At 38.8% G+C, this 17,332-nt stretch overlaps 3 protein-coding genes and 1 pseudogene across 5 annotated transcripts in view; 2 read left to right on the top strand and 2 right to left on the bottom strand.

Moving 5' to 3' along the window:
• Nucleotides 1-510: 510 nt before the first annotated feature.
• On the bottom strand, nucleotides 511-2,387 carry LOC149048155 (uncharacterized). The gene has a single exon (XM_089201781.1). It carries the CDS (start codon nucleotides 2,370-2,372, stop codon nucleotides 984-986), a length of 1,389 nt encoding a protein of 462 aa, XP_089057907.1. The 5' UTR covers nucleotides 2,373-2,387; the 3' UTR covers nucleotides 511-983.
• Nucleotides 2,388-2,955: 568 nt separating this feature from the next.
• On the top strand, nucleotides 2,956-3,713 carry LOC149048156 (uncharacterized; annotated as a pseudogene).
• A 571-nt stretch (nucleotides 3,714-4,284) lies between these two features.
• Nucleotides 4,285-6,269, top strand: LOC113667564 (GTP-binding protein Di-Ras2). The gene has a single exon (XM_027183410.2). The coding sequence runs from the start codon at nucleotides 5,016-5,018 to the stop codon at nucleotides 5,667-5,669; it is 654 nt and encodes a 217-aa protein (XP_027039211.2). The 5' UTR covers nucleotides 4,285-5,015; the 3' UTR covers nucleotides 5,670-6,269.
• Nucleotides 6,270-9,378: 3,109 nt separating this feature from the next.
• LOC113667510 (transient receptor potential cation channel subfamily A member 1) overlaps nucleotides 9,379-17,332 on the bottom strand; it is a 35,102-nt gene continuing 27,148 nt past the window's right edge. For all 3 annotated transcript variants that reach the window (XM_089201782.1, XM_027183335.2, XM_027183337.2), the window contains 14 exons: nucleotides 16,873-16,957; nucleotides 16,319-16,375; nucleotides 15,553-15,639; nucleotides 15,203-15,273; nucleotides 14,860-14,968; nucleotides 14,112-14,234; nucleotides 13,772-13,926; nucleotides 13,193-13,253; nucleotides 12,871-12,942; nucleotides 12,082-12,282; nucleotides 11,575-11,643; nucleotides 11,227-11,337; nucleotides 10,792-10,895; nucleotides 9,379-10,633 (listed from right to left, as the gene is read on the bottom strand). In XM_089201782.1, coding sequence (XP_089057908.1) covers nucleotides 10,492-10,633; nucleotides 10,792-10,895; nucleotides 11,227-11,337; nucleotides 11,575-11,643; nucleotides 12,082-12,282; nucleotides 12,871-12,942; nucleotides 13,193-13,253; nucleotides 13,772-13,926; nucleotides 14,112-14,234; nucleotides 14,860-14,968; nucleotides 15,203-15,273; nucleotides 15,553-15,639; nucleotides 16,319-16,375; nucleotides 16,873-16,957 — 1,447 coding nt within the window. In that variant the 3' untranslated portion in view covers nucleotides 9,379-10,491. The remainder of the gene's footprint in view (nucleotides 10,634-10,791; nucleotides 10,896-11,226; nucleotides 11,338-11,574; nucleotides 11,644-12,081; nucleotides 12,283-12,870; nucleotides 12,943-13,192; nucleotides 13,254-13,771; nucleotides 13,927-14,111; nucleotides 14,235-14,859; nucleotides 14,969-15,202; nucleotides 15,274-15,552; nucleotides 15,640-16,318; nucleotides 16,376-16,872; nucleotides 16,958-17,332) is intronic.

Consider the following 17,332-nt stretch of genomic DNA (forward strand, 5'->3'; position numbering starts at 1 on the left):
CTCTTTGCGGCCCGCGGTTCTCTTTTGGACTCTTCGCGGCCCTCGGTTATATTTTAGACTCTTTGTTTTGGACTCTTTGCGGCCCGCGGTTCTATTTTGGACTCTTCGCAGCCCTTGGTTCGATTTTGGACTCTTTTCGGCCTTCGGTTCTATTTTGGACTCTTTGCAGCCCTCGATTCTATTTTGGACTTTTTGCGGCCCTCGGTTCTATTTTTGGACTCATTTCTAACATCAATTAACATTAACTGACACCTTTCATTATTGTGCAATTGACACGCGTAATGGTCTCGAAATTTAGAAATGTTACCTATAAATCGCCAGGAAATAACTAAATAAAGACTTTTCAGTGTGTTAAGTCTACTTCTAGCTTTTCTCTCAGCTTGGTAATACAAAAGAGCGCTACAACGCTCCCTCGAGGCAGCAGGAGATTGAAATAGTGCTTGAGCATTGAATATTATCGTGATACATTCAAAGTTGCAACTCAAACCTTCTCTTTGAAACATTCTCCTTTTCTCCTGTTCAGTGTATCTTCACTTATTCGAGATCGCAATATATCCTTGGTTAAGGCCTATCTGAGGTACAACAGAGGTTCAGTTTGCATTTCGTGGTAAAATTACGCAGAATTACATTTTTGAGGTAACTAACTGTAGACGAATAATTTTGATTTTCTCTCTGTTGGAGGAACAGCAGCACACTCTCTCTTAAACGGGAGATGGAGGGCGTTGTGTGACGAGACCAAACAACGCATTACCATATATTATCTGTGTTTGCTCAGATAAATTTGCTTTTTTTTTTGTCTTTCTGTAAACTTTTCGTTTTTTGAAAGTTATGCTCTTTTTAAAAGATAAAACGGTAAAAACGAACGATAAAATCCGACGTTTCGGAGTAGTCATGACTCCATTATCAAGGTAAAAGTTTAAAAACATGCAAATAACAGTATTTAAGCGATGTGGCGCGAAAAATTAACATAATAGGTGCGAAGATTATACAAATACTTTCGCACGAATAGAGTCCGATTGCACGTTCAGGTTTGGCTCTAAAGTTCTTATATGAAGCATTTCGTACAATAAGCAGTCAAATTTGTTCCTGCACTTCTTAAGAACTTCGAAGCATTTCAGTAGGTCCTGAGGGATCGTCCCGTGTACGTTCTTGCAATGTTTGGCAATGGCTGAGGATTGTTGTTTATGTCCTTTTACACGATTGTGTAAATGTCCGCGTGTGTATCCTATATAACCTGCGTCGCACAGGTCACATTGGTATTTATAAACAACACACTGTTCATTTACGATCGATGGCTTTGCTTCTTTCACATTCAGTTCTTGATCAATTTTTCGGCTGACAAATACGGGCTGGATGTTGGTGTTCACTTTTAGGCTCAGATCCTTGAGTTGCCCTTTCACAAAATTTGCTGAGGTTTGGTCTTTAAATGGTAGAACCAGTCGAATTGTGTCATCCGTCTCTTTAGTTGGTAATAATGGTCGCTGCTGGTCACAAACCTTTGAGTCAACGAAATTTTTGGTGGCAGAGTCGATGAGGTGTTTGGGGTACTTTAAACGCGAGAATACTGTCTTCAATCGGTCACATTCGTCTGAGAAGTGTGACCAAGAAGAAGATAAACGATGTGCTCGGCCCAGCATAGTTCGGAGTAAACCCTGTTTGTATCGATTGTCAACGTGACTTTGGTAATGTAAGAGGAGACTTGAATTCGTGGGTTTTACGTACACCTTTGTCTCTATTTGGGGCGATCGGTTCAGTAACTGGATGCCCAAAAAAGGGAGCATGCCATTGCATTCGGTTTCCATCGTAAATTTTACGGAAGAATGTGCCTTGTTAAGAGTTTCCAGGAAGTTAGATGCTGTTGCGATATTTGGCATGATAGTTAGTGTATCATCAACGTACCTTCGATAGATGGAAGGAAGTTTACCATCTCGCTCGAGGTTTTCTTCAATTGAAGACATGAACACATTAGCTAGCAGGGGACCAAGTGGGGAACCCATGGCCACGCCATCCGTCTGTTCGTAAAGTGCTCCATTATACTGGAAGAGTTGTCCTTTTGTAGCTACACTGAGAAGGTCAACAAGGTCCGTTTTGGTCAGGTTCAGGTCATAGGTTGAATTAAACCAGTCGTTGTCAAAAGCTCTGTTCGCGGGTATCTCAATTGTTCCATCCAAGGGTACGTTGGTAAAGAGGGAGGACACGTCGTAAGAAACCAGAATGTCGCCGTTTGATATTTCCAATTCGCGAATTTCGTCGGCAAATTCAAAAATGTCAGTTACTGTGTAGTGATTCAGAGAGAGAGGCTTAAGTTTAGTGTCGAGCCATTTCGCCAGTGCATAGTTGTAAGTTTGCGTTGCTGATAGTATAGGGCGCATCGCCAAGCGCTCCTTGTGTGTTTTCGGTAAGCCGTACAAATGCGCTAATCTGGAACCTGTAGGACGAACAGTATCGGCCGCAACCCTACGATCCGTAGCTCTGAATTACATCCAGCGCAAAGTACACAAACCTCCCAAGACACTTTTGGTTGCCATCGAACAACTGAAACGACGTGACGACATCGTCATCACCAAACCAGATAAAGGATCGGGAGTAGTCGTAATGAATAAGTCCGAATATCTGCGACTATTATCCGAAGCTTCCATCAATGATTCCAGTAAATTTCAAGCTGTTCCCATGGAAAGGCCCTCGAGTAAAGGTAGACCGCCAACATATTACCACCCCTCCTAAAGAAAGAGAAAGATTTAGACGCCATTGTTCGTAGAATTCAGCCTAAGTCCATAGCAGATACTGTTCGTCCTACAGGTTCCAGATTAGCGCATTTGTTTTTTGGGCATCCAGTTACTGAACCGACCGCCCCAAATAGAGACAAAGGTGTACGTAAAACCCACGAATTCAAGTCTCCTCTTACATTACCAAAGTCACGTTGACAATCGATACAAACAGGGTTTACTCCGAACTATGCTGGGCCGAGCACATCGTTTATCTTCTTCTTGGTAACACTTCTCAGACGAATGTGACCGATTGAAGACAGTATTCTCGCGTTTAAAGTACCCCAAACACCTCATCGACTCTGCCACCAAAAATTTCGTTGACTCAAAGGTTTGTGACCAGCAGCGACCATTATTACCAACTAAAGAGACGGATGACACAATTCGACTGGTTCTACCATTTAAAGACCAAACCTCAGCAAATTTTGCGAAAGGGCAACTCAAGGATCTGAGCCTAAAAGTGAACACCAACATCCAGCCCGTATTTGTCAGCCGAAAAATTGATCAAGAACTGAATGTGAAAGAAGCAAAGCCATCGATCGTAAATGAACAGTGTGTTGTTTATAAATACCAATGTGACCTGTGCGATGCAGGTTATATAGGATACACACGCGGACATTTACACAATCGTGTAAAAGGACATAAACAACAATCCTCAGCCATTGCCAAACATTGCAAGAACGTACACGGGACGATCCCTCAGGACCTACTGAAATGCTTCGAAGTTCTTAAGAAGTGCAGGAACAAATTTGACTGCTTATTGTACGAAATGCTTCATATAAGAACTTTAGAGCCAAACCTGAACGTGCAATCGGACTCTATTCGTGCGAAAGTATTTGTATAATCTTCGCACCTATTATGTTAATTTTTCGCGCCACATCGCTTAAATACTGTTATTTGCATGTTTTTAAACTTTCACCTTGATAATGGAGTCATGACTACTCCGAAACGTCGGATTTTATTGCTCGTTTTTACCGTTTTATCTTTTAAGAAATCTCTTTTAATATGCTCTTTTTGGTGACAAAAATGAAAACATTAAGTACACAAACTGTCTCATCTCAACCCACCCAGTATAAAAAATAACTCGCATGCTGCGCATGCCTATGTTTTGTACGCGTTGACGATTTCAGAGAGTTTATCGGTATATTATATATCATGGTTTATGGTAATTTGGACATAAACTTACACTTCCCTCGTATAAACATTATCTTAATCCGTTTATGGTAAAACTGCGGCGAAAAGGTGTTGATCTCTTTCCAAAATCGTTTTTTTGGACGTCGAAACAAACTTTCGCGATATATTTGCAATGTGTAATGGCGCCTCATTCATTTTCATTTACTGTTCCTAGTGTTAGCATTTGGTGTTTGAATCTCTAAGCTTTAAATTTGCAATTATGTTTTCTTTAAATTTTAAGTTTGCACTAATGGACGAAGAAAGGTATTATAGAATGTTATGCAATCAATTTGATTTAAGCGTAAATCTGACATCCGGTTCGCTGAGTAATAACACATGCTGAGTTAAGGAAAACTTTATTCCTCCCTAACCGACTAACATGAACTGGGAGATCATTTTCGTGGCAGGCTTAACGCAAATAAAGGTTTTGCTTTACAACGCGCGCTATAATTTACCTCTTCCTTGACGGATTAACTGACTGAGTCGGATAAAGACATTTATTTTAGTTCTTTAATTAATGTAAATGCACATTTGTTTGTTCTAAGCACAAATAAATTTTTTTAATTAATGAACTCTTTCATGAGAAACTTGAACTGTGACGGCTACAACTGGCTCTAATAACTTAACATGAGATGTGGAAACGAGAAAAGACTTTTCACTGTTGTAAAGTAACAGATTTACTCTTAACAACTACAGCCTTGGAAAGGATTGAAAAATAAAAGAAATCAAACGCTATTGTTTGTACACAGTGCTTTGTCCGACATATGCAAATGTACAACTGTTTTAAATGCCTTCTCGGCCTCAAACGTGGAATCGCTGTTGCAATGAAATTAGTCGATTGTGCCACCAGAAGTCGCATATTTTGAATGAAAAAGGAACGTGGGGTGAACTCACCGCTTTCGTTGTAATCGAAGTGTAAAAGCGACGTAGCGACAGTTAATATTTGGATCAATCTTTCACCCAGCCATTAGCTTCCGCCCGTTGAAGGTGACGTCGAGACCTGTCATTTAAAGTACCTTTCTACCCAAATCTCACGCCGAGTGAGCACTGACTTTCCAGCGTGCTCTCTCGCGTACCATGGCGAAACACAACGAAGAAAAAGCCACCTATTTGCAAAAGTTCACCATTGCGGTGTTTGGAGACTCCGGAGTCGGTAAAACATCTGTTATCAGTCGACTTGTGGGAACAGCGTTCAATCACGAACATCTACCCACTGTTGAAGATTTTCACGTCAAGCATTTAGCTTACAAGAACAAAACCTGTGAACTTCAGATCATCGACACCTCAGGAACGTATGAATTCCCAGCCATGAGACGCGTTGACATGGAAAAAGCAGACTCCATTGTCTTGGTTTATTCTATGGACCGACCAGAATCATTTACAAAGATCGAACGCTACATGGACGAAATTAAGGAGAGTAACAACGCCACGCAGAGTGACAAACCTGTTGTGGTGATTTCAAACAAATCAGACCTCTCCCACTTGTCGCCACCAAAGTTTGTGGACAAACGAGGTTTAAATATTAGCGTAGGGATGTATTTAGAGGGCAAATATGGTTGCCATTGGTTCGACTGTTCAGCCAAGCTGAACGAAAACGTTGAGGACATATTTCAGAAAGTGTTGGAATACTTATTCGACAACGGGAGTACTAAGAGCAAAAATGGTCGTGCACGACCTCCAATTAGAAAGATCAGTTCACTTATTCACCAAAAAATCAAAATATCTCGATAATGCATTTACTAGTTCATAAATCCTTCACAACATTAGGCATGCTTTATTTTGCTTATTCATTTTCTTTGAATTCATATTGGTCTGTTTACAATTGTTCAAAAATGGTTTAATGCGACGTATATTAATTTGTTAATCATCACCCGACATTGTACTCAGCCTTTAAAAGTATTTATATTGTTTTGAAATAATGAGATTTTATCCTATTTATTTTTCATCGCATAGCTAGTATTATTTGCATGGGGTTTCGAACAAGAGGATATATTCTCTGGTTTCGAACTGAGATATTAATTAGTGATTCGCAATTGGAACGTGATTAAACGCCCCAAAATGTGTTTTTTATTTGGTGGAAAGAAGCAGGTGCTAACAGTTTACTTACATAAAATATATGTAAAGCACGTATAGAAATTCTAGAAAATATTCATAATTGACATTTCAACCGTTTAATATAAGGATTCCTGTCTTTTTCGCCGGATCAATCGATCTTGAGTTGTTGTAAATACAATTGAAAATGAATATTTTATGTAAGTAGGAATTACAAGAAATCTCTCCTTTCTTTTTCAATTTTTGATTTAATAAGAAATTAAATGTTTTGTTACTCGACTACGACTGTTATTTTTTTGGCGCGTCAAATATAATTGGAACTAACAGCTGGATGGTATTGGATTTTTATAAAAATTGATTTTCATACCAAAAACAACATTATTTAGCCAAGGCAAGAGAATTGATATTCTCTTGGTCAAGGTTATGAAGAAGGAATTAAACATCCTTTGGTTGATTTAGACACCGAGAAAACTGCTTTAGAGTCACGCTCTATCAACTAATCATTTTGCTTCAAGCATGCTTAGTCTGAGCTTATTTCTGTGGTCATAAATGAAAGATATTTCAAAAGAATGGTTTTAAGGGACGGATCATAATTCATAAGCTGTCGGAAACGCGTCGTTCGCAACTTTTCATGACGCTTTTATTGTTAAGCGCGGCGGTAAATAAAAGGAGAGCCAAAGAAAATTGATTATCAATGAGGTGTGCGAGAATTTTCAGTTCACCCTTCCCTTGTTTGTGAGAGAGCAGAAACCAGTTGTTTATAGTGAGATTAATACGGAAAAAACGCAACGCATCGTCTCGTTAAGAGTATTTGAAACTGAACATCTCATAAGGGGGATAATACGAAGAACACCACAGAGCCCTAGAGGGGGATCGAGTAAATTATATTGTGACGCAGCCAAAATACTCCTTCCATTCTCCCTAACAACCACACGATCCACAAAATTGAATCGCTTACGCTTGATTGACGTTTGACCGCTGGTTTTGGTTCGAGACTACCTCTCTCAGGAAGTACGCCGATACTAAGCCCGTGGGCCCAACTTCCACTTTCTGAGTTAAGGTTACACTTGCGAACGGATATGGAGAGCTGGTGTTGGTAATCAAGCCATGAAGAACCTTTTTAAGTCAGTAAGTATACCTCTGCTAATATTCAGACATAAGTTTACTAAGATACAGAGAGCACAAAGAGAAATGAGCCGTCAATTATTTCAGTCACCGTACATCTACATTTAAAAGTTACCTTTCAACAGATTGATTGCTTATTGATCCTTCCAAAGTGTAACTGATTGTGAACTAGAATAGGTAGCACGGGATCCAAATAAAAACAAATCGGCTTCTCAAGATCCCAGTAATGGGCTCTCGGCTTGTAAGGGTTATATACTCAAAGCAGGCAGTTTTTGCGGTCTCAGCACCCCAAAATATCTTGTATTAGTATATACCACACAAGTGAGTAGTGCCTTTTGCTGTAATGTTTTTAACTGGGAAAATGGAATTCAGTGGAATATCGCCATTTATTGTATCGATACCAATTACAAGTCAAATTTGGCAGTAGTTGAGTCGATCATACAGTTGTTATGAAAAGTCATCTTTTCACATTCGTCCTTCCTGAAAGTTCCTCACGCAGGTTCTGCACTTCGCGATTCGTGATTTTGAATGTTTATTTCACACCATTGATCCATATTTAAGGCCCAACAACTAAAGTGTGCTCATCATATTTAAAAATTGATCCTGTTATATTAAACATGCAAAAGGAGAATAGAGAAAAGTATAATTTTTTTTTGTACCAGAATAGTGTGCCACTTCAATCTGAATTTGCAGTAATTGTCATATTTTGTTTCCTTAAGCTCGCGAAACTTTATTGCTTTCTTACTTCCGGCATTTCATACTTTGCTGAAATCGTGCAGTGAAATCTCCATGTTCACCTGTAGCGATGCCATTTCAACATTACAGCAGCAAAGAAGTCGTTTCCCTGTTACTAAAAAAAATGTCAGGTCTCGTGTAAGCCGTCCTCGTTTGTCGCAGTATTGCCAACTCACCTCGCACCTTTGTCATTTTTGCAGATAATGCTTCGATATCTTTTGCGGCATTCCACATTGTCTGCTTTAGAGCAAAAATATCATCCAAAACATCCATAAGCATTTCTTCTTCGACTTCTTCTTTTGATTTAAAAACAGGGGCTCCTTTTTGCAACTTGGGCTCAAAAGATATTTTGCTTTCCGCTGATGGAAGCTGTAAACTGTGGTTATCCTGGGGCATTTCAGGTTTACACTTATGAGCATTTACAGATGAATCTCCTTGGTCTAAGGGCAACTCTATCTCAGGAATGTCAACTAGAGAGTTCTCTTTGCCAAACGAACCCTTACTAAGGCTTCGAGAACCTTTTTGAAACAAAATTCTGCGCAAACTTTGTGAATATCTTCTGTCTTGTGAATCGTAAGACTCAGTCTGACGAGAGATATCATCGGGTTCTAGCCTTTTTAGCAATTCTTCGCACAGGTCTTCGAACGTAAATTGTCTGAGAAGAACGCGAAGAGAGCCGCATTCTTCTTTGTTCAGAGGTCCTTCCTCAAGCTGCTCATTATCAAAAACCTTCACCAAATCTCTCACAGAACCACGTCTCTTCTTTCGGTCTTCTACTTCAAACGAGATAAGACGAAATTTGACTTCTTGAATAAGCAATTTATTGTCAACAGAAGAAAGTAAGTTCTGTTGGGAAACATGTTCTAGCTTCGAATCTAGACTTAACCCGCGGCTACGTCCTTGGTAATCTCCAGCTCGTCCTGGTAGACCCATGATCTCTTGTGTTGCTGTTAACTGCACAATCAGCGAGGACGCCCGCCTTCTCTCTACAGATTGGCTCATATTCAGCAAAAGAAAAACTGGAAAAATGAATTGATATTCTCTTCAAGAAGACCTCCTTGAAATCGCAAGAATGAAAGATGTCCAAATTGATTGTTTCTCGCTAATTTTACGGGAAATCAGCTGTAAGTGGCTTCACAGTTTTCAGCTTTGCGGTAATTGATAACGTAGTAATTTACAAGTGATTTTAGGTTTTCCATCACCCGGATTACGTTAATTGCTAAACGGCAGGGGGGCTGCATACTAAAATTTGCACAGTTTCATTGGTATCTTACAGAGTGAGAGAAGACCGACTGCAATGGTTCCAGACACAACATAAATTTCTTTGATTGAAAGCTAAAAATTGTCGTCCTCTGAGAGACTTGGTGTATCTGTTACTCTCTGTTTTAGAGATAATTTCTAGACTTCCCTTTCAAACTGTCTTCCTTGCCTCTCCTCCACTGTACTGAATTAAGCTCGCCCTTTTTCCCCCGTCCCACGAAAAATAAAGACGTAACCAACAATATGTGACGACGGTCTGTCTGCTTGATTTTTTGTTTTCTCATTAGAGTTTATTCCTATTAACTAAAACAAAGTGCTCTTTTGAAAAGCTTAACTAAATTACATATTTTCAAACACAAAAACGTATTGTTTTCTAATCTCAGTTTCTCATTGACAACTGTAGTGTCAGCACGGGAACGTGATAAAACAAGAGACAGCTAAAATGCAGTAGACAAAGCGCTCAGTAACTGCGAAGGTAAATTGGAAAATAATAAAATCGTTTCGTTTCCAAAAAATATAAATTGTCCTTCCTTGCCCTCACGACAGGGAGAGTCATTGAAAACCTGGGTTTGGTCTTCTAAAACATTTAAACTGTCTTTCCTTACCTTCTCGATAGGGTAATTCATTTGAAAAACATTGTTAATAATTGATATGGTCCTGCCAAAAACCTATAAGTTTTCAAATATCAAACTTTACTAACAAATTAGGTAATTGTCACCCTCCTCGTTTGAAGTTGGTGAAGACGATTTAATCGTAAATAAAAATTGCTCGTCGTCATTTTGAAGTAAAAAAGTGCTGTTGCAAGCCCCTCTTTTGTACAATATAGTAATGAGCCTTTCTTACGGTTATATAATTATCTATCTCTCTAATTTGAAAATTGACTCATGGAACGTAAAACTCCGAAGGACGAGGATCATTTTCACTGGTTCAAGTACTCAACTGATTATGACTCATCCTACGAACTATGCCGTGAACATGTATTCTGTTGTCGTGTTTAATTTCCCTTGAAGTTGTCAAGCTTTCTTTTAAGTTTAAGCTAATTATCTTTCGCTAATTGGCTTAGTTTGCCAGCTTATTCGAGAACTTTGCAGTTTTAATTGAGCCATAAAGCTCACAAAGAAAGTCTTCTCGAAATCTCCGTGAGTGTTCATCGTAGGCTTTTCAGAAGCGGCCATCGTTTATTTTGTTGTCATATGTTGCGTTTACTGCTGTAACGGTGTGCCTGCCACCTTGAGTAATGCAACTACTTCCCAACAGATACCTTACAGTGGAAAAAAAATGGCGTCGGGAAGAGGTCTCGCAAATAGGCTGCCTGTCCGCCATGCCATGTAGCAGCGGTTATATTGCACTCAATCATACTCCGGATCCACGTAGTAAGCAATTAGACGTAAAATTCAGTTCCGTCTGGATACTGTTCTGCTGGCTCTTCCCGCTTAGGTCTTCGCTTTTTATCCATGAAGATGTCCCGAAGTTCTTCAAGTAATGCGCTTTGCTTCTTTATAGATGAAGTTATTTCTCTCAACCTAGCAAAACATATAATGAGTGCAAAGGTAACTTCATGACTTCGGGTGCATGCAATCGCTTTTCGGGTAGAATTTTACACAACGGCCGTCTGCCTTAATATCCATCTATCTTAATATGAGTTCTTCCGATGCGTAAGAATTTTCATAAGCCAACTTACTGTTCATCATGTCGTTCAATAGTCTCTCTGAGATCTTCCGCAATTTCTTGTTTCTCATCGTTCTCTTGGCGAGGAGACAAAAGTTTTACGAGTATGTCCACAATCTGAAAGTCCAAAAGAGGAAAACTAGAGAATTAACTATAAGCTATTTACATCCAAACATCAGTATACATATTCTCCACACTTTTATCTGCACATTTTCTTTGGTATTAGCAAGGAGAATTTTTCAAACAATCAAGAGCTTCTTTCGTTGGCGATCATTTCCCTTATTCTGCGGATGACCTTAATGTTTGACTCAGAGGTGATACTGCAAGGAGAAATGAGATGCTCATCACTGTTATGAATCAAAGGTTTGAGATGAACAAGAATTTTAACTTTAATAACTCGTGTCTACTGAAAGATGAACAGAATACGCAATAATACGCGAGGTCAAACCTTGGTCTTGAAATTCTTTGGTTTGTTGGGATATTCTACATATTCAGTGACAAGGACACTATTGAGGATGAAGGTTGGTATGGCGCGCTCTAGTTGAGACAGGTGCTCCACCTAAATATCAGTATAGAAAGAAAACGGTATCGTTATAAGCATACGCATGTACTTGTCAACCAAAGGTTTCGAATATGAAATGTTTACCATGGAATGTCCTGAGAGTCATTTGTAATTCAGCTGATTCAATTTCGGTAGGAATTCAATCGCAGGAATAATATTTTTTTTCATGACATTGTATGAAATACCGACTGATTCTTCACAAAAGTGATAACAAATCCTCTGAATCCGACAGACCTGACTCGTGTATCTCTCCAGTGCAGCTGTCTTTCGAATAGTGTCAATATCTCCAACAGCCAAACCGATCTGAAATCAAGAAGGGGGTAAGTTTTTAGAGAACTGTGGTCAGGCTACGTCGGTGGGAGAGTACAACAGGGTGATTTGGTATCATCAACTGAGTTGATAACGAAAATTGGCCACCATAAAGTGTTTTAAAGTTTCGAATGTTAGCCTTGATCAGAATGAATGACTCTGACATAGAAACTCTTTTACGGAGGCCAATTTAAGTCATCAGCTCAGTTGATGATACCAAATTACCCGATCTGATATTAGATTGAAAATTTCTTTTTAATGTCACGATTTATTGTATCATCCGTCATTTGCTTATAGCTTGTTTTATGGCAAAAATAAAGATATGCCACCGTATTCAAAATTAGCCAGGGACCTGTTCCTCGCAACAGTTAATCGGAGTTAGTCATACTCACATAGCACAATACCAACAAGGAAATATCTTTCATCACTCACCAGTAAGTTCAGGAATATTATCGGCATCATGAAGCAGTATGCAATATACAACACATACAGCACCAAGCCATTGCCTACACCGCTGTCCTCGCTATCGTAATTCAGAAGGATGTTGTCATATTGCAAATTGTCCAGCATCATGAAGAATGTAGCAGCGAATGAGGAAGAAATGTTGTGAAAGCGACGATTTCCTGCGTCGCTCTAAAAAAGAACCATAAGCAAAAGTGAACATTTAAAAAGTGAATAAGGATGCGTCCCTCATTGCTTATAATTAGGACAGGGGGTACGTTTCCAAGGAAACTGTGGTGATGTGTCGGTGGGAGTATTAGAAGATAATTTGGTTTTATCAACTGAGTTGATAATGTAAATTGGCCTCAGTAAAGAGTTTCGAAAGCTAACGTTTTGAGCGGTAGCCCTTCGTCAGGGATGCATTCGCCCTGACGCTCAGAACGTCAGCTTTTGGAAGCTCTTTACTGTGGCCAATCTACGTTGTCAACTCAACTGATAAAACCTAATTATTCTGCTAATAATGAAGGCCTGCTCGTAAGTAAGGGTTCAAAATTTATAGGGATCAAACTATCATGTTAACAGAGATCATGATGAGGATGATAACATTATCCTTTGTTCAAATACATTATAAGACATTAACTTAACTGCGCTCGGGCGTAGTTACGAGCATGGTTTAAACCAGCTAGGGGTGGAATACACGTAAAATTTTAACCGCCCAACAATTTTTTATCGTTAATTTTAGGGAAGTAAAGATTCTTCCTTATCGTTTACTTAACTGACCTCGTCTTTTGGAACCACGACGTAGAGAGAAAATGCAAACGCAGCCAGAAGAATAAGAAGAATAACCATAACCTACAAGAAAAGCAAGTAAACGTTTCAGTAAGCAAGGACGGGAAAACATTAATTTTGACCAACATTTTCCCGGTCCCAACCTTACTTAGTCGATAACCATTTTAATAAAGACCGCCCCTCTTTCTCTTTCTTGCAAAAACCAATGTAGAAACAGCAGACGAGAGAAATCGCTTCGTAGAGTGTCCACTCCTAAATTCCCATTATCATTATCATTATTATTATTATCATCGTTATCATTATGAAGACTCACTTTGGAAACTGTTTTGATTGTCTTCGTGATCATCACGATATACAATCCAACGTAATTGAATCTGAAACAGAGACGTACAGTGGTCGGGTAAGATAAAAAACAACAGGAACCACTTTGGAAATACAACCGGCTGTTTAGGCAACGAAATACAAAAAGGCAAAAACTCATGATAAGGAAAAGAAACGTAATCGCCTGAAACAAAGGATGTTTTTTCTTTGACGACACGTGTTTCCCTTTGTACAATTTAAGTTTGAAAAAGAACGTCAAACGTGATTTCATTTGGGATTGCTGTGATTTTGCTTTACCCCTCTCTCTGAACGGTTCAGAAAACTCGAGCCACTCTCTCAGTCAATCAGATGCAGAACTAAACCAATAGCGTCCTGTTCATTTGCTTTTTTTTTTTTTTTTTGCTTTTGAAGCCGGTCACATGATCGTGACTTCAATGGCTTCCTTTTGCCTTGAAGCTTTTATCTGACTGGGAGATTTGACTAGATTTGATTTTCCGATATTAACTCAAAAGTATTATCATCAGCTAAGAGACGTTCAGTCTATTTAAGAAATTATAAAAAAATATCTTACTTGCTAATATACTGTAGTAAGACAATCCACACCAGAAAAACACAGATTCCCATTTCAGAAATATCCTCGGAACGTGGTCTGACAAGCGTGACCAACGTCAGGACATACAGGGTCACCTCAAGCCAGTTGTTAAGCGTAAACAAATACTTTACACCCTTATGAGGAAAAAAAGATTGTGGACGATTGATCTCTGACGTTCTCATTTTATTAAAGAAAGGAAGGGGGGCATTGAGAAATATTTTAGGGGGGGGGGGGATTTGAGATCGTTCGTAACTTTTTCGTAGTTGGTGTGTGCGTTTTAATCTGGTGACGTCAATAGTTTCAAAGCAAAATAACTTACTTCATCAAACATCTGAAAAAGTTCTTTAGCCAAATTGTATCCACACGCTATTATGAGGAACACTGACACACTGGCATGAATCCAGCTGTCTTTAAAACACAGCGCTATCAATGGATCGGTTCCCTGTTAATGAAATGAATGTTGTAAAGATAATATTAATCACAAATACAAGTCACCCTAGAGCTAAAGATGTCACTGTTTGACTTTTACCTTTAACTGATTTGATTTTAAGAGAAACAAAAGAAGATATGACTAGGGTTGTATGTATTCTCCTGAGCCTTAAACAAAGTAATACCAAGACTTTGCGATGCCCATACATGAACTACGAAAGCCCCTGTTGGCCACTGTGTGGACCCTCAATAGCTATGCCTGAAAGCTGAGCTCAGTTAAGATTTTCGCCCCATGTTAACTGTAAAGAACGGTCCGCTGGAAGTCTTCAAAAAGCTTCTTTTACTATTATGTGATATCGCTTGCTCCACCCACCACAACCACATAAACGAGACAAAGCACCTTCTACCTCATTGGGTAACTGGAGGTTTCACCCAATTGCAAGTTCGCCTCCGACCACCTTTGTGAGTTCGCCCCTTGTATAAACCGAGTTCGCCCCACCTTTGCAGGTTTCAACGATCCATTAGAATTGTGCAATAGTCAATTTCCACTCTCCAGATTATATGAATTTACAATGATCAGCCGAAGTTTATTTCCCGCCAATCATTGAGATAAACAAATGTAACTTCAAAATAATTACCGATGTATGTTTTGCATCAACTTGTTTTTTCATCATTATCATCAACAGCAACACAAACAAAATGTAAACAATCTGGTTCAGTAATGCGCAGACCAAGCCAAATTTTCGCCTGTGGTATGAAAATACAACAATTTTTAATACTAACGAGAGCCACTCACTGTGGAGCAGACACTGAGAAACTTAGGTGAAAAGTTCCACTAATTCTGTTGAAAGGTACAACCGAAAAAGTATGCTATTAATGCACTGTGTTGTGGTGGCATTTTAAGTTAGATTAATAGACTGAGTAATATAGACAGAGATGAAATATACGAGTTCGTTCAATCCTTAATCAACGAATCATTACCATTTGATGTCCATAAGCACTGAACATAGAGTATGTGTGAGACACTGGAGTCGTTGATATTTTACCATCGTCTGAAGAAGGAAAAGAGAGATTTAGCACGTATTTGAGTCGTCTCGAAGTATTTCGATCAAAACCCAAAGCAAATAAACACTTCCTTCTTCCCAAAACGTCTGAGTTCAAAAAGAAACCTTATAGCATATCATTACAGAGCTCTGGAAGGACTTAAACAAAACCACCCATCCCATTCTTAGCAATCTTAGAGACAGAGTGGAATTTTCCGCAGGCCAATTTTTCATGGGAAGGATATAACCAAACTGTGTTCAGACATGATGATAAATGATGATACTTACATGGAGAGCACTAAGAGATTCCTTAGCGTTCTTTTCTTTTCTTTTTTCATCGGGCATTCCTTGAATAAACCGAAGATCGTACGAGACCTAATAAACAATGAGAGTTTAAAACAGACAATGGATTGAAGTAATGTTATATTTTTCATTGAAAAACAAGCATTGCATGTAACATTAGAGCGCATTTCGATTGAAAGTTAAAAAAAAACATAAGCCAAAGTTGGGACAAAAGAAGAGGTCTCAATGGGGCGATGGCTTTTCCGGCTCACGGTTAAAATTTTGGCCATTTTACGACTAAAGGTCAACATCATTCCAATGTTGTCACCAGAAAAATTTCTTTACGGTTAATTTTTTTTACGAATAACGGTTAAAATTTGTAAATTTTTACGCCTAACGGTTAAATTTTTGGCCGTTTTACAGCTATCGGTGAACCCGAATAAAACCTTCCTAAAAAAGAGATCATCGAGAACAGGGTTAAATATCACAGGGTCCTGAAGAGAACTCGAATCAAAAACAAGCGAGTGGAAAACCGCGAGCGGAGAAGTCGTGGTTAGTTTCAATTTTCCTTCTGATTGGTCGAGAGCTCGAGGGTAGAGCGAGTTTTTTTATAAAACAATCCCTGAACGAAGTTTGAAAGCGAAACTGAAGCAATCTCCGATTACTTTCGATACGCCATTGAAAATTGCTCTGATCTAAAAGTCATTTCACTATTTAAAGGGCTTTTAAAGACTTAAATAGCCAAGAATTATGCAAAAAATCTGTCTTTTACCTTATAATTTTCGTCCTCTGGATCGCCCTCCTCCACAATACAGCGATCGAGAAATTTCTGCATAGAAATACCAATAAATCAAGACTCATGCTATGAACACACAGTAATTGGTCTGGAAACCAAACCTGAAGGTGTTGATATCATCCTTAATAAAGATGGCAGAGGCAATTTTCAAGATATGAGTTGGAAACTGAAAACAATCTCTTACTTTGATTTCCAGAAATACTCTCACCGTTCTTTTCTTATCTCCAGTTAAAAGCTTTAGGCCCAGCTTGTTTTGTTGCATAGTCAAATAAATATTGAAACACAAAATGCAAGTCATGCAAAATATGCCACATCTGTGTGACGTTCCAATCGGTTAGATAAAGGGTTATTTTTGGTGCCATCAAAAACTCTTTTCATTTGGCAGGAGACTGCAAAATTTAAGATTTGTAAGAGGGAAAACGCAGAAAGATTCACAAAACTGGGGGACTCTGTTTTGGCTAAGATTAGGACATTGGAAAGGATTGTAATATTACAGTTAAGAAATTTTAAAAGGAAAGAGGAGTGAGTACCTTTGCCACTTCAGGCATGTGTTGAACTAGAAGCTGTATCTGAGTATGCGAACCGTGTGTTGTACTTCTAAGCACTTCTTTCCACCTAGAAAAAGAACACGAAAATGAGGTCCTTGTTGGAAAACTTTCAGGTTAAATAAACCCCTTCGCCAAGACCAATCAGGCCTCTCAAAGAAGGAAAAGCCAAAATACTTGAGTCCAACACATGAAAGAAACTTCGTTTCGTTCATTTTTATTCAAAGTCATATAATTTCAGGAGACTTAAATGAAGCTTCAAATTCATATGCCCAATATAGTTTACTAACTCGCCATCACACATGTCATTTACATAGATATCGATGCTCATCGAGTTTGGTTAAAAAAACTTTCTCCAGCCCCTTGGGCAATTCAGGTTTGCCAGCTTTCTTATCAATTCTCGCGAATATTTGGAAGTAGAGCATTAAAATGCAGAGTACATGTA

The sequence above is a fragment of the Pocillopora damicornis genome, chromosome 3 (assembly GCF_964200805.1).
Source record: "Pocillopora damicornis chromosome 3, jaPocDami1.2, whole genome shotgun sequence".
NCBI classification, from domain to species: Eukaryota; Metazoa; Cnidaria; class Anthozoa; order Scleractinia; family Pocilloporidae; genus Pocillopora; species Pocillopora damicornis.

Bases quoted from the DNA above. Each gene is read 5' to 3' on its own strand.
- LOC149048155 (XM_089201781.1), bottom strand. From the start codon at position 2,372: ATGCGCCCTATACTATCAGCAACGCAAACTTACAACTATGCACTGGCG.
- LOC113667564 (XM_027183410.2), top strand. From the start codon at position 5,016: ATGGCGAAACACAACGAAGAAAAAGCCACCTATTTGCAAAAGTTCACC.